General features: G+C 42.3%; 1 protein-coding gene across 7 annotated transcripts in view; it reads right to left on the bottom strand.

Annotated features, from left to right (window-relative positions):
- The window catches only part of LNX1 (ligand of numb-protein X 1), a 228,778-nt gene that overhangs the window by 6,506 nt on the left and 209,069 nt on the right, over window positions 1–13,203 (bottom strand). For all 7 annotated transcript variants that reach the window (XM_057546625.1, XM_057546620.1, XM_057546626.1 and 4 more), the window contains 3 exons: window positions 11,321–11,455; window positions 4,689–4,866; window positions 2,461–2,692 (listed from right to left, as the gene is read on the bottom strand). In XM_057546625.1, coding sequence (XP_057402608.1) covers window positions 2,461–2,692; window positions 4,689–4,866; window positions 11,321–11,455 — 545 coding nt within the window. The remainder of the gene's footprint in view (window positions 1–2,460; window positions 2,693–4,688; window positions 4,867–11,320; window positions 11,456–13,203) is intronic.

The raw sequence follows: 13,203 nt of genomic DNA, 5'->3' as shown, positions 1-13,203 counted from the left end.
TATGAAGGACAGATCAAAACAAGCAAAGAAAGCAGAATGAAAGTAAACAGAATTGAAAAGGATTCAAGAGAAAATGAAAGATATAAAACAAAAAGAGGTAACAAATACATATCTGGACTCCCTGAAAAGAAGACGCCAAATAACAGAACATTTATCTTGAACGTTAGGTAGAAAGACCAAGCCACACAGAGAAGGAAAGAAATGAGGCAGGCCTCACTTCTCCACATCACCACTCAGTGCGAGTCAGTGATGCAATGCCTACGAAATCCAAAAAGAGGTGATCAGATAGTTTTATAACCAGGTAACCTATCACAGGGTTGTACAGATATAGCATGATTTCTTTATCCAGTTCCTATTGGTAGTGGACACAACAACAGTGCAATGAGAATCACTGTACCTTCCTTATGAATTCTTTTTGCAACATTGCTTATGAAAGATGAAAACAGCCTAAGTGTCCACTACCAACAGGACTGGATGAATCAATATGGTACTTCTATACAAGAGAATACTATCGGCCATAGAAAAGAACGAGGCAGCTTGATGTGTACTGATGTGAAATGATACCCAAAGTATACTCTTAGATTAAAAAAAAATTACGGTACATCATAGTGTGTATGTTACCATTGTACGTGTGTGTGTACATATATACCTAGACTAGGGGTCAGCAAACTACAGCCCAGCCCAACACCCAATTTTATAAATAAACAGGCATGCCCATTCATCTATGTATTGACTATCTATGGCTGCTTTCACACCACAACAGCAGAAATGAATAGTGGCAACAGAGACAGCATGACGCTCCAAATCTGCACTCTCTGGCCCTTTTCAGAAAAAGTTTACCAACCTCTGACATAGACACTCCCTGGGAAATTACACAAGTCATTGGTAACTGTGACCTCTGTTGAGCAGATCTGAGGCGCCAAGGGTGGAAGACTCACTTTCACTCTCTCTCTACCCTTTGGTGCCCTCTGAATGTTCACTGTGCTTATTACTACGAGGAGAAGAGGGGATGAAGGAAACTAAGAATTGCCAGGGTGACTGCAAACCAGTGTTGTCTTTGCTGGCTTCATACTTTCTATTCTTTTAAAGGAAATGAGCAAAATCCAGATTGGACTTCTGATAAGAGCAGGGAAGTGCTGTGCCCAAAGTCAAGGGCAAAGGTAGAGGGAGAGAAAGCCATTCACTTGGTTGTATGTGAAGTAAAACACATCTCACATTTGTTCTGTCTTTACATGAATGAATGGCAAGGGACTCTGTTTTATAAGACAAGTAGCTTTCAAGCACAAAACTTTTTTTTAAATGATCCATTTTAATAGATTGAAGTTTTAGAAATTTTTTTTTCATACGATTTTAGTTAAAGTAACATTCTCTTCTTCCACCCAGGAAGAAAATTTTTTTAAAAACTTAAAAAAAATTTTAAACTCAATGCTCAGTTTTTAACTTAAAATGTACTCATTTAAAAAATATTTTATCAACTAGTGAAGGCTAAAAAGGGAATCTCAGTGTGTATTTGAGGTAGGGATGTTTTTTAAAACCTCATTTAAAATTAAAAGAGAGAGAGAGACCAACCTATCTCCACCCTCGAGAAAAATGTGCTAAAACCAAACATCCTACTTTCATTCATTTAATCCTCTGCCAGCATATCATCATCAGTGACTCTAATGTTTAACATTTAAGTCGTGCATTTGGAATTATTAAGGCAATCATTTGAAGGCCAAGAGCTTACACTCTGATGCAGGTGAGCAAACCCCAATTTATCTGTCCTTCGAATATTTGATTTCTGTATCTAGCCATTTAGCAAGGCTGCCCTCAAATCCTTTCCTGAACTTTCCGCAACATTTATCTGGCTCCCCTCTAAGGCTCTAGTTACATCTCACTGAGATGACAAACTAGCTGCTTCCTGAAGGTTTACACGAGGACTTTTCAAGAGCAGGAACAAGGGAGAGGTGATCTGAGACAGGCCCTCAATCAACACAGGACCCAACATCTGGGCAAAGGCAAAATGTGCTGCTGCGTTGCTCTGGGTTTAGCTGGGGCCACCGGAGAGCTGGAGAGGTGAAGCCACAGACGGGTTTTACCTCATTGCAAGTTCCTAGGCCTGCCACTAGCCAATTGGGAAAAGGTGACCTTGCCCTGCTCCAGAGTGTGTGAAAACAGCGCCCTCTCTCTGTCGACTGAGCTTCCTGATGCACATACAACCCACACAGTCGAACGTGGCAGCCCTACGAGCTCCTCGAAGGCCGAACAGTGTTTCCACACCCAGGCTTTCGTCCCTGCCCAAGAATTACTGCAGTTTCAGTTACAAAAGGGAACACAAATTCTTTCAAATAGACCCGCAACCAAGCCTGGGCCTCATTAACATGTCAGTGCCCTGAATCAGCCCAAGAGAGTGAAACAGTGGTCTAAGAACTACCATCGTTTCCTCCCACACCTCCGCAAGGAGGTCACGCTGGGACTCACCGTGGTAATTCCAGCCACATAACCCAGGAGGGGGACCGGTTGCCAGGTGGGGCCGTGACTCTGTGGTTGGAGTCCAGCGCTGCTGGGCTGCTGCCTTCTTCCTGGGGCTCATGTTCTCTGACTTCCAAAGCTTTAAGTACCACCGAGGAGGATGTGCTTTTCAATAAAGCAACCGCCTCGCTCCGGCTGACCTCTGTTAGTTCGATCCCGTTCACGTTCAACAAAACGTCACCTAGTGACCGGAGAAGCAGAAGCCATTCTTAGTGAGAGTGCAAACTGGAAAGGCAAAGGGGCAGGGACTGACTGGGATGCGGGTACGTGGGGAGGGCAAGGGTCACTTCCTTAGCCTCACGTCGACATGCGGCTGGGTTTTCACACATCAAGTCGCGAGCAGTGTGCATGTGCCAAGGCGCTGGTAAATCACATGGGGGGGATTCTAAAGCACACCTATTGGTATTTGGCTCTTGCCTTAAAAAGGGGGAGAGGGAGGGAGGGAGGAAAGAAGAAAGGAAGGAAGGGAGGAAGGAAGGAAAGAAGGAAGAGAGGGAGAGAGGGAGGAAGGAAGGAAGGAAAGAAGGGAGGGAGGGAGGAAGGAAAGAAGGAAGGAAGGAAGAGAGGGAGGGAGGGAGGAAGGAAGGAAAGAAGAGAGGGAGGAAAGAAGTGAGGGAGGGAGGAAGGAAGGAAGGAAAGAAGAGAGGGAGGAAGGAAGGAAAGAAGAGAGGGAGGAAAGAAGTGAGGGAGGGAGGAAAGAAGAGAGGGAGGAAGGAAGGGAGGGAGGGAGGAAAGAAGTGAGGGAGGGAGGAAAGAAGTGAGGGAGGGAGGAAGGAAGGAAAGAAGAGGGAGGAAGGGAGGAAGGGAGGAAGGGAGGAAGGAAGGGAGGAAGGGAGGAAGGAAGGAAGGAAGGGAGATAAAATAGCCACGTTCACTATTTAATCAAAGAAAACCTCCTTTTTTTTTCTTTTCTTCCCATTTTTAGCACAAAGGCGGAGCATGTGGCAAAAGCGCCCAGCACCCGCACGGAGCCAGGCGTGTAGTAGGCACCCAATAAATAAGGGTTGAATGAATAAATAATAAACTTCCCATGAGAGAGTCTGACAGATGAGTCTGCGGCAGTTAAGAACAATGGGTCTGGAACTGTGTTCCTAAAGAGGTGGGAAGAAGAGGTTCCATTTCTATCCAGTGCAAAGGTGCTGACAGCTACCACTGGTTAAGCCCCTACTGTGTGCGGGCCATCCTATCATATAACCTCTGCTCACGTTCTCTCACTAATAAGTCACTTCGTGGTTGACCTCATCGTTCCCCACCTGGGTGCTTGGGTGAAAAAGAAAAGAGAAACTAAAGTACATACCTCCCCTACCTCCATTTCCTATCTTTTTATCTCCTTCCTGTTTTTCTGCCTCCTTTGAATATCAACTTTCTCACACAGAATAACCGTAGCAAGAGTAAAAGGACAGGAGGAGAAAGATAGGAAAGGCCTTGAGTTCATCCTGAACCCCAGAGAAGCACCGTTAGGTTGGCTGACTGAACCCCTTCACACATGCCATCCCCCTGTGGCCCCTCAGGCTGAGCAACTGTACTTCAAAAACTTCACATTTTATTTCTTGAATCTGAACACCCTGAAAGGGCATATCGGCTCAACCATCAGCTACCCATCCATGGGAACTGACATTACTATCGAAAGATACAAATTGGACATCTCCTTCCTTCACTCTAAGGAGCCCAAGTCACATAAGATTAAAGTAGTGAAACACTTTTCATCAATGGGAAAGTAACTGGCTTGGTATTTTCACTTAATAAATAGTCACTGAATCAAAATCCATCAAATTATTTCTCCTATCCAACCCATAAATGGAACGATTCATGAACAGTTTCATCACTGGATCAATCCACCAAAGAATTACTTAGAATGAATGGAACCAAATTATGCCAGTTAATCAAGGCAACTTGCTCATAACTGTAGCTCTTCCCTATTAATTCTTGGCATTGTTTGCAGATACTCACTTTACCAGCAAGCAAGGTGGCCCACATCAACCCACATGAACCAAGAGGGGTGAAACCCAGTCCAGGAACTATACTCAAACCAATCATGGTCAATGGGTAACAGATGCCCTGGCCAGATCACCCTCACATTCTCTTGTTAATTCTGGAAACAGTTACCTAACCCAGTAAGCTGCTAATTCCTTTTAACACTCTGCTGCCCCAGTACCTTAAGTCTCTTTACTTTTTACCTGTTTTTATTCTTCCATCTCTGCTTATGACTCCTCCGGGCTCAACACTGATGACGTAGATTGGCAAATTCCACTCCCTATGTGATGCTCCCCCTGCAACGGTCATGCCGAGTGATTCACTGGGGTCTTTTTGGACACTTACCACCTTCTCATGACAAGTGACCGCAGGGTGGAGGGGCTGAAGGCACAGACAGAAAAACAAATATAGCACATTTGTTCACAAGTGGGTTTGCATTTCTTTTTTTTTTTTTAGAAAGTAAATCATCACCTTTTTTGACCAGGATTCTTTATTTATTTACTTATGGCTGTGTTGGGTCTTCGTTTCTGCGCGAGGGCTTTCTCTAGTTGCGGCAAGCGGGGGCCACTCTTCATCGCGGTGCGCGGGCCTCTCACTATCGCGGCCTCTCTTGTTGCGGAGCACAGGCTCCAGACGCGCAGGCTCAGTAAATGTGGCTCACGGGCCCAGCCTCTCTGCGGCATGTGGGATCCTCCCAGATTAGGGCTCGAACCCGTGTCCCCTGCATTGGCAGGCAGATTCTCAACCACTGCGCCACCAGGGAAGCCCCTGCATTTCTTACATACAAAAAACTACCACGATTGCATAAATATATGATGGTGGTTCTTGGTCATACATAGAAGGAGGGAGAGAGAGGGAGAGAGATGCAGAGAACTCCTCACTTGGTCCTCACTCAACAGAGTTACATTATCCCAAATTCCATAGGCTGACTCAGAGAAAATTTATATTCCAAATGGGAGAAGTAAAAAATGGGAAGAGGAATAGGTTGGAGACCACTGGAGAAATATTAAGTATACAAAGTGAACTGCACCCAAAATTTTTCAGGTGACCCATTTATTCCTGATACAGTGAGTCAACATTTCGTAAAACTCTTGTCATGCATGAATATCAGGAAGTTTTTCTAAGTTAAAATGTAACCATATTTAAATAGTCCCAGTTTAATTTATGCAGATAATCAATTACAGAAATCCTCAAAGGAAAATAATGAATTTCTTAGATATTATACTCTAAAAACTCACCAATATCTAGGTTTACCCCAGCTGACAACTTTACTCTTACTTTAACAGTCCTAAATAATGTGCAGTTATAGCCTTTAATTTTATTACATAAAGCATAATATATACATTATATAATACACATTGTAGACCAACTTTTCAAAAGCAAATTAATTGCGATTTGATTCAACAACACTAGATTAAAAACATCGAAGCCACATTCAATGTTATCTTGAAGCAATAAGAGTAGGTCAAGGGTACTGCTTTATCAATGAATATGTATCAATATATATTTTTCTAAAAAAGTTATTCTCCTTCCTGCTTGGGCAGTGACCTAGGAGACTAGGTGGGCATTTGCACTGCAAATAAATACTTATAACCCTTGATCAAACCTCAAAGAAGTCTATGGTTCAAAACATAGCTTATAGTTCTATCTAAAGAAAGAAAATTTAAAAACACATCTGACAAAAATAACCAACCTACAGAACAAAATATAAGTATACTACCTTTCATTTAAAAAAAAAAAAAAAGGAGGGAAATAAGAATTTGTACTGATACTTGCATTTTCATAAAGAAATTCTGGAAGAAAAAGTGGTTTCATGGCGGTGGAGGGGGAAACTGGGCAGATCAGGGAAGTGTGAGAAACTTAATATATACTTTCCATTTTTTGAACCCTGTGAATATATTATCTATGCAACAAATCAAATGAATTATAATTAAACTTCTGTAAATTTGATGGTTGACATCATATAGAACTAATGCTTGCATGTACAGAATCAATTTTTAATGCTTCATTATGAAGCAAGCCTAGGATTTTTGTGCATTTATTATCTGATGATTTCCTATGGTTTTAAATAACCTACGTCTGTTTTAATGGCCTTATTGCATACAGTAATGCCCTGTGACTGTATCCCTAGCCCTGAACATTGTGTTTAACACATTGATGATGGTAAGTACATGTTTGTCGAATAAATGGATGGATGAATTGCAAATTGCCACATTGTTTTTGATAGTAATAGAATAATAAATTGGAAATTAAGATTATAGCAAGGTATATGTTACAATTAGTACTTGTAAGGTCTGGGTTGTGTTTATATAAACCTTAGAACTTTGAAGTGCCCTGTAGAGATTGGTTGTCAGATGAGGGCTGTAAAACTGAAATGGGGCTTTCTTCAGAGAAAAGTTTCAAGACAAGACAAGCAAGTAACAGTATGAACATAGTGGTCCTAGCATTCCAGCTGAGGCAAAGGAGTAGACTTGGAGGGGATCTCAAGATCTGTCCTTAGTACATGACTTTTCCTTTTTAAAAAGCAATTAGATTCAGGATGTCTCTTCCTTTAACCACAAATAGCTCTCAAAAGATCCCAGCTTGGAGATGCAGGCAGTTCTGAAATGCCCCCAACTCAGGGCAAAGCTCTAAACCCAGAGACTCCAACAGGCTGCCCTGCTGCTTCAGCTTGTTTCTGGGGATATTCATAAGGCATTTATTCCCTGTGCTCTCAAAGAAGGGCTTAACTCCATTATTTCCAGGGGGCCTGGGGTATTGTCGGGGTAGTTAGTCAATCTCTCAAGGTGATGCCTTATACACATATGGAATGCTCTGGAAAATAAGGACATCTTTTTGATGTAAATACACACACACACACACACACACACACACTTTATCTCTTCTTGAACAGCTGCCTAGTATTTCATCGTGTGAATATGCCATATCCACCATTAATGACCTTTTGGGTTTTTTACAGTCTTTCACAAAATTAAACAGTGTCACTGTGAATATCCTTAGACACACATATCTTGTGCACTTGTGTAAATATTTCTTCAGGCTAATGTCCTAGAAGTATAACTGCTAAATCAAAGAGCCTGAGCGTTTAACATTTTGATAGATATTGATAAATTACCTTTGAAACAGCTCTATCATTTATAATCTCAACAATATGCTGTGAAAATGCTAATTTCCCACAATTCATCCAGTACTGGGTTTTAGCAATACAGTATTTATAATGTTTACCCAGGTGAAAAAAATTCCGATAATTTAATTGCCTTTCTAGTAGGAAGTCTGAACATCGTTTGTTGCTATTAGGGTTCTAACAGTAATAAGCGAGAGATTTTATAACACTGTAATCACTCCAGGTTCCTCTGACTTCATCTATAAAATGGGTCAGAATGCCCACATGCTGCAAACCTGTGGCTAAAAGAAATGCAGTTAAATGGAAGATATGGCTTTTATCTGAGAATACTTTGGTTAAAAAATGTGTTACTAAATTCATGTAAAAGCAGCAAAATTACATATCCTATGAAATATTCCAGTTCCATTGGCTTCTCTCCTGCCACTCCAGTTAATAGGGAGTATTACTGAGGCTTTAATTATTTTGTCATGAATAAATATTGCCTGAATAACGTACAGACTGGCCAGATACTCCTTTAGGAAAAGAAAAAATTATTTGTTGTTTACTTCCATGTGTCAGGCCAGGCAAACCGAGGCTCACCATTAAAAAAAAATTTGATCAGTGAATCGCAACTGGCAGGAGAAAGATTGAGTGCTGAAATCTAGGATGTCTGACCCTAAATCCTTGCTCTCCCCTGTACACCGCTCTGCTTTTAGAGGTACCATTTAAACACGTGATATAAATTAATCTATCAAGTTTCAGGTGACAGTGGAAAAACACACATGAAAGAATTAATTACCCAATTATTCCAGAAAGAATTTGTCTCACTGAATAGAGAACTCAAACCAAATTTAATGCTGTCAAATAAAATACATGACATGTAAGATTTGAATGCTGAAAGCTATGTCCTCCTGGCTGCAGAGGTGTGCTGTCTGTGCTTTCGGATACAAGTCCCTGGAGACAAAGTCTTTCCATCACACCTCCTCAGTGCTCACCAAGCAGTCTCGCTGCACTGAGCACAGGCATGCTTTGTTGAGCTGGTACAGCTGTGCTCAGCACGAATGTCTGGGCTACTCCCAAATCAAGGTGTCCTGTGCCTCTGACAGCCACTGGGTTCCCCGCCAGAGAGAGATCCGTGTTAGGGACAGAAAAACCCAAGTCATCATCCCCCGACACCCCGAACCCTTCACACCCAGAGTTGCCTAACTTTGGTTGGGAGAAGAAGAGCTATATATGACAGAGATCTTTTCCACCCGTGTTCTGTCCCCACCCCCTTCCCTACTGTGGAGACCTCAGAATATTCCCTAATGTTTAAAAATATAATTTTTTATGACACAGTTCAAACTGATTAAAAAGTATCATGGGCACCTGTATACTCATCATTCAGCTCTTAAAACACGTTATGGAATGTTCGCTTTGGATTTTTAAAAGAAAACATTTCAGACGTATAATAAAAGTATAAAGATGAACATAATGACCTACCCGTGTACTCTGCAACGCAGCATCAGAAATACAGGTTCTGTGTGCAGCTCAAGTCCCTCTGTGATTTTCCTCTGGTCACGTTCCCTTTCCTCTCCCACAGAGGTAACCACACTCCTAAATTTGGTGCCTATCATTCTTTAACTTTTCAATTGGCTAAAAACTTCTCTGTCTCACAAATCTTGGTTTGCCTTCTTTGGTATTTCTTTGAATCATTTAAGCTCCTACTTTCAAAAAGCCATGTTGCTTCCTAAATAAAACAAAACTTTAGTAGGATCATAAAAAACTAAATCATCAGATGTCTATATGTCTTAGTTTAATTTTAAATATGCCAGTGTGTGTGTGTGTGTGTGTGTGTGTGTGTGTGTGTGTGTGTACATTTCAGAAGGCAGATAGAACGATAAATTAAAATGAAAATAATTACAATTTCCCACTAGGCCAGTCTGTTATATATGTTTTCCAGGAACTGGACACATGACAGGAGGTTGCAGCAAAAATTTTATCAGATTACCCCGGCTGTTTCCATGATTCATGATGGTTAGGCAGAAGGGATTACAAAGCCCACAGTGCTGGTGGAAGCTGCATTCTTAGTGGTGTGATGAACCAGAATATAATATGGTCTAGTTACCTCAACTATAATTAGATTAAAACTTTAATTAATTGAGCTAATAAGCTAGTTTTCCATTAATAAATACCATTGGGGCTTCCCTGGTGGCGCAGTGGTTGAGAATCTGCCTGCCAATGCAGGGGACGCGGGTTCGAGCCCTGGTCCGGGAAGATCCCACATGCCGTGGAGCAAATGGACCCGTGAGCCACAGTTACTGAGCCTGCGCGTCTGGAGCCTGTGCTCCGCAACAAGAGAGGCCCGCGCAGCGCGATGAAGAGTGGCCCCCGCTCGCCGCAGCTAGAGAAAGCCCTCGCACAGAAACAAAGATCCAACACAGCCATAAATAAATAAGTAAAAAAAAAAATTAAAAAAAAAAGCCTGTGTAAGAAACACATAAGAAATTAAAAAATAATAATAATAAAAAAAATACCATTGGTTTAATTTAAACACTAATGGTATTTATTAGCAAAAAGACACCAGGGAGTCCTTATCCATAAAAGGTTTTAGCAGGAGGTACTTGGTTTTTCTAGATTGTTTATTGTAAATAAACCTGAAATTTATGGATTTATGGGGCATGGCTGTCTGGCTGGCTGGAGAAAGGAGAGGTGGTGTAGCTTTGTAGGCTGTGCAGTTAACAGTATGTAAAGCAGAGGTATTCCAAAATCAAAAATTTGAGTACTGTTTCTGTATCCACTGCTCAAAAACTCAAACTCATGAGTTTTTCCAAACTGAAACACAGCCTTATGTAGAATGTAGGTACTCCTTAATCTCTGTTGCAAGAAGAATGGGCTACCTATAAGATTTTAGTGACAAGTGATTTAATGAAACCAGGTCCCAGGAGGAATGATGGCTAGAAACTCATTGCCATCACAACAGGATGCCAAGCCAAGGCTATAGGATTCTGAATTTGCACTAAACAAGGTTTGTGTTGCTTAGATACCCATCCAAATGGAGAGGTTACAGTATTGCCTCTAATAAAAGCCATGACAGAAGTACATATCGTGCTGAGTCAGTCACCTCACTTAAAGATAGGCTACATTTTGCTGCCTTGAAGGAGGCATTCTGCCTAGAGATGCATTCCGCTTCATCCACAGTGTTTTAAAATTTTTCTGGAATTTAACGCCGTAAGGACATATGCTCTCTGGTTTGTCCCAATCCCACCACTCCCTAATGTTACATGAACTTCAAGTGTTTTTATTATCTTCCTGAGTCCTTCTTGCAAAAACAAACTTACTAAAGGGGAATCATTAATTTTCAGGCAGACTGGGAACTTCAAAAACTAGAAACCAAGCAAACCTCTTGTTTCATTTCAAAGTGAATGGGAGCAGTCCTCAAACAAAATGCCTGTTGGAAAAACACGACATCCATCTGGCTTAGGCTAGAAATTAGGTCCCCATATGAGGTCTGGTTTTCAAGATCAGGTTTCAAAACTCTCACGCACCTTCCTCTCTCCTGCTTGGATGAAAGACACCTGTTATCTCACCAGTTCTCGAAGATGGGATTTGGGGCTTTCCATTTCACAAGACGAGTCAAATAGTGTTTAAGTGATGAAGTCCAGAGGTGACACTTAGAAATGTTCAAGTATGCAGCCTTCCCAAGAAAGAGCTCCCTGCAGGAGCTGTGGACATACCCTGGCTGGGCCTCACCTTGGGAGGGTTGCTCCTGTCCCCTGGCCCTGGGGACCAGCTGCCGCTGCTGTTCCAGCCAGCTTCCTGAAAGATGTCAGGACTCTGCTGCCGAAGCTGGCGGGACACGACGAGGTGAACGCGCCTTTCACTGGCCTGTGTGATAAGACACAGGCGTTAGCCACTCTGAGCTTCCATTCAAAGCACCCAGCACCAGTGGCTTACCAAGATATGAGTTTGGTTTTACCTTTTTTTATGAAAAAAAATTATTTCTAGTATTTTCCATGGCCATGCCCGCTTTGTAATTTGGCAAGAACTTGAGTTATTTCCTTTATCCCTAAATCGGGTAATGAACATCGCTTCAAGGGAAAAACTAGGGAAGGTTTGACTCATTCAACAGTCTTTGAAAAGACACGGTTGGACATTGCTGATTTATTTTTAATGAATGGGCTCCAATGCACACAAGCCACGTCTGTAGGACTTTCCAGCTAGAACAGGATGTACAGCGTAAAGTGGGAGCCCAGCCCAAATCCCAGATCAAAGGTCTAAGACCACAGGTCAACAATAAAGAGAAAGAAATGGAGTTGGTGGCAGCAACACTACCACTGCAGGAAGAGGAATCCTGTGTCTGACAGTTTCAAACATTTGGGCATTGGAAAGGATGAGCGTTTCAGAAATCTGAGGATGACGGCAGGTTATAATGCAGCCTGATTAAAGGCCTTTGCCTTGATCCTTTTTTATGTGACAGCCACTAATTGTGATGACTAGTCCTCTCTGCTATGTACCCTGACACTTGGACAGAGCACTGCAAATAGCAAATGCACTGATTATTAGGAAGGTACATTGCACACCGTAAATTTACCTATTGGCTCTCTGCCACAGATTTGTTTCACTTGTGTCTGAGAGTGTGGGTCATTATTCCAGAACTGCTGACTATTGAGTTCCAGATCTGCAGGCCAGATAGACTAGAACTTGGACCTGTGAAACATCCATAACAAGGCTCCCTGATGGTCCAAGATGAAGCAGTCTGCTGACCTCCCTGTCACTTGAGTAAAAGCTGACCGTGGCTAAGTCATGACTAGATTTGATTAGAAACTAGGAAAGGCTAGGATTGAGGACAAGGAAGGCGGAGAAGAGAGGAGTAAGTTCTAGGCGTTCCCCTCTACATCTCATCCCCAGACGGCTCAGCATAACAGCACAGATGGACAGCGGCCTGCCTGCCCTCTTCCTTCACAGGTACGGTTGCCATACCATGGACAAGTCAGGTCGTGAAAGGAGGCCATGGAAAGTCCACGCTCTTCTCCATGGGCTCAGACAATGCGAGTGGAGATATTCGCTTCCTGCCTCTCTGCAGCTTCCTTCCCATGACCCATAACTCACTCCCACTCTCCGGAACAGGGACCTTGTCTTAAAACCTTAAGCAATAAGAACCCACCAATAAATCAAATCCCCACAGCGGTCCAGCCCAAACCTTCATGACTTTACGTTCTTATATTAATGTCTCTTCTCGGCGATCTCTTGAAGAAACTTAGGGGTCCATCAGTTGGGTGGCTGTATGTTAGATGAATGCTTAAAAACACCTGTGAAAGTGCAGTGTCTATTGTAAACATCATGGTGGATGGTGGGCCAGGAGGGTTGACTCATTTCACATAAATGTAGGAAACCCTACAAAGAAAGTTTAAGTCCTTCACTCAGTCTCCTTCACATCAAGCCTGACCATCACCTCCGCTGCCCTGCCCAGTCATCGCTTACATACCCTTCCTCCACTCATTTGCCTATCTTGAATTCCCTGGTGTCTCTCATCATATATAAAGCCTGTGTCGGAACAGGATAAAAATAACAAGCCCAGGAAACAATAATGAAGAAAGCTGACATGAAGAACTATGGTATTAGCCAACTAAACT

The sequence above is a fragment of the Balaenoptera acutorostrata genome, chromosome 5, assembly GCF_949987535.1.
Source record: "Balaenoptera acutorostrata chromosome 5, mBalAcu1.1, whole genome shotgun sequence".
In the NCBI taxonomy this organism is placed as follows: Eukaryota; Metazoa; Chordata; class Mammalia; order Artiodactyla; family Balaenopteridae; genus Balaenoptera; species Balaenoptera acutorostrata.
This window is presented reverse-complemented; position numbering and strand designations above follow the sequence as displayed.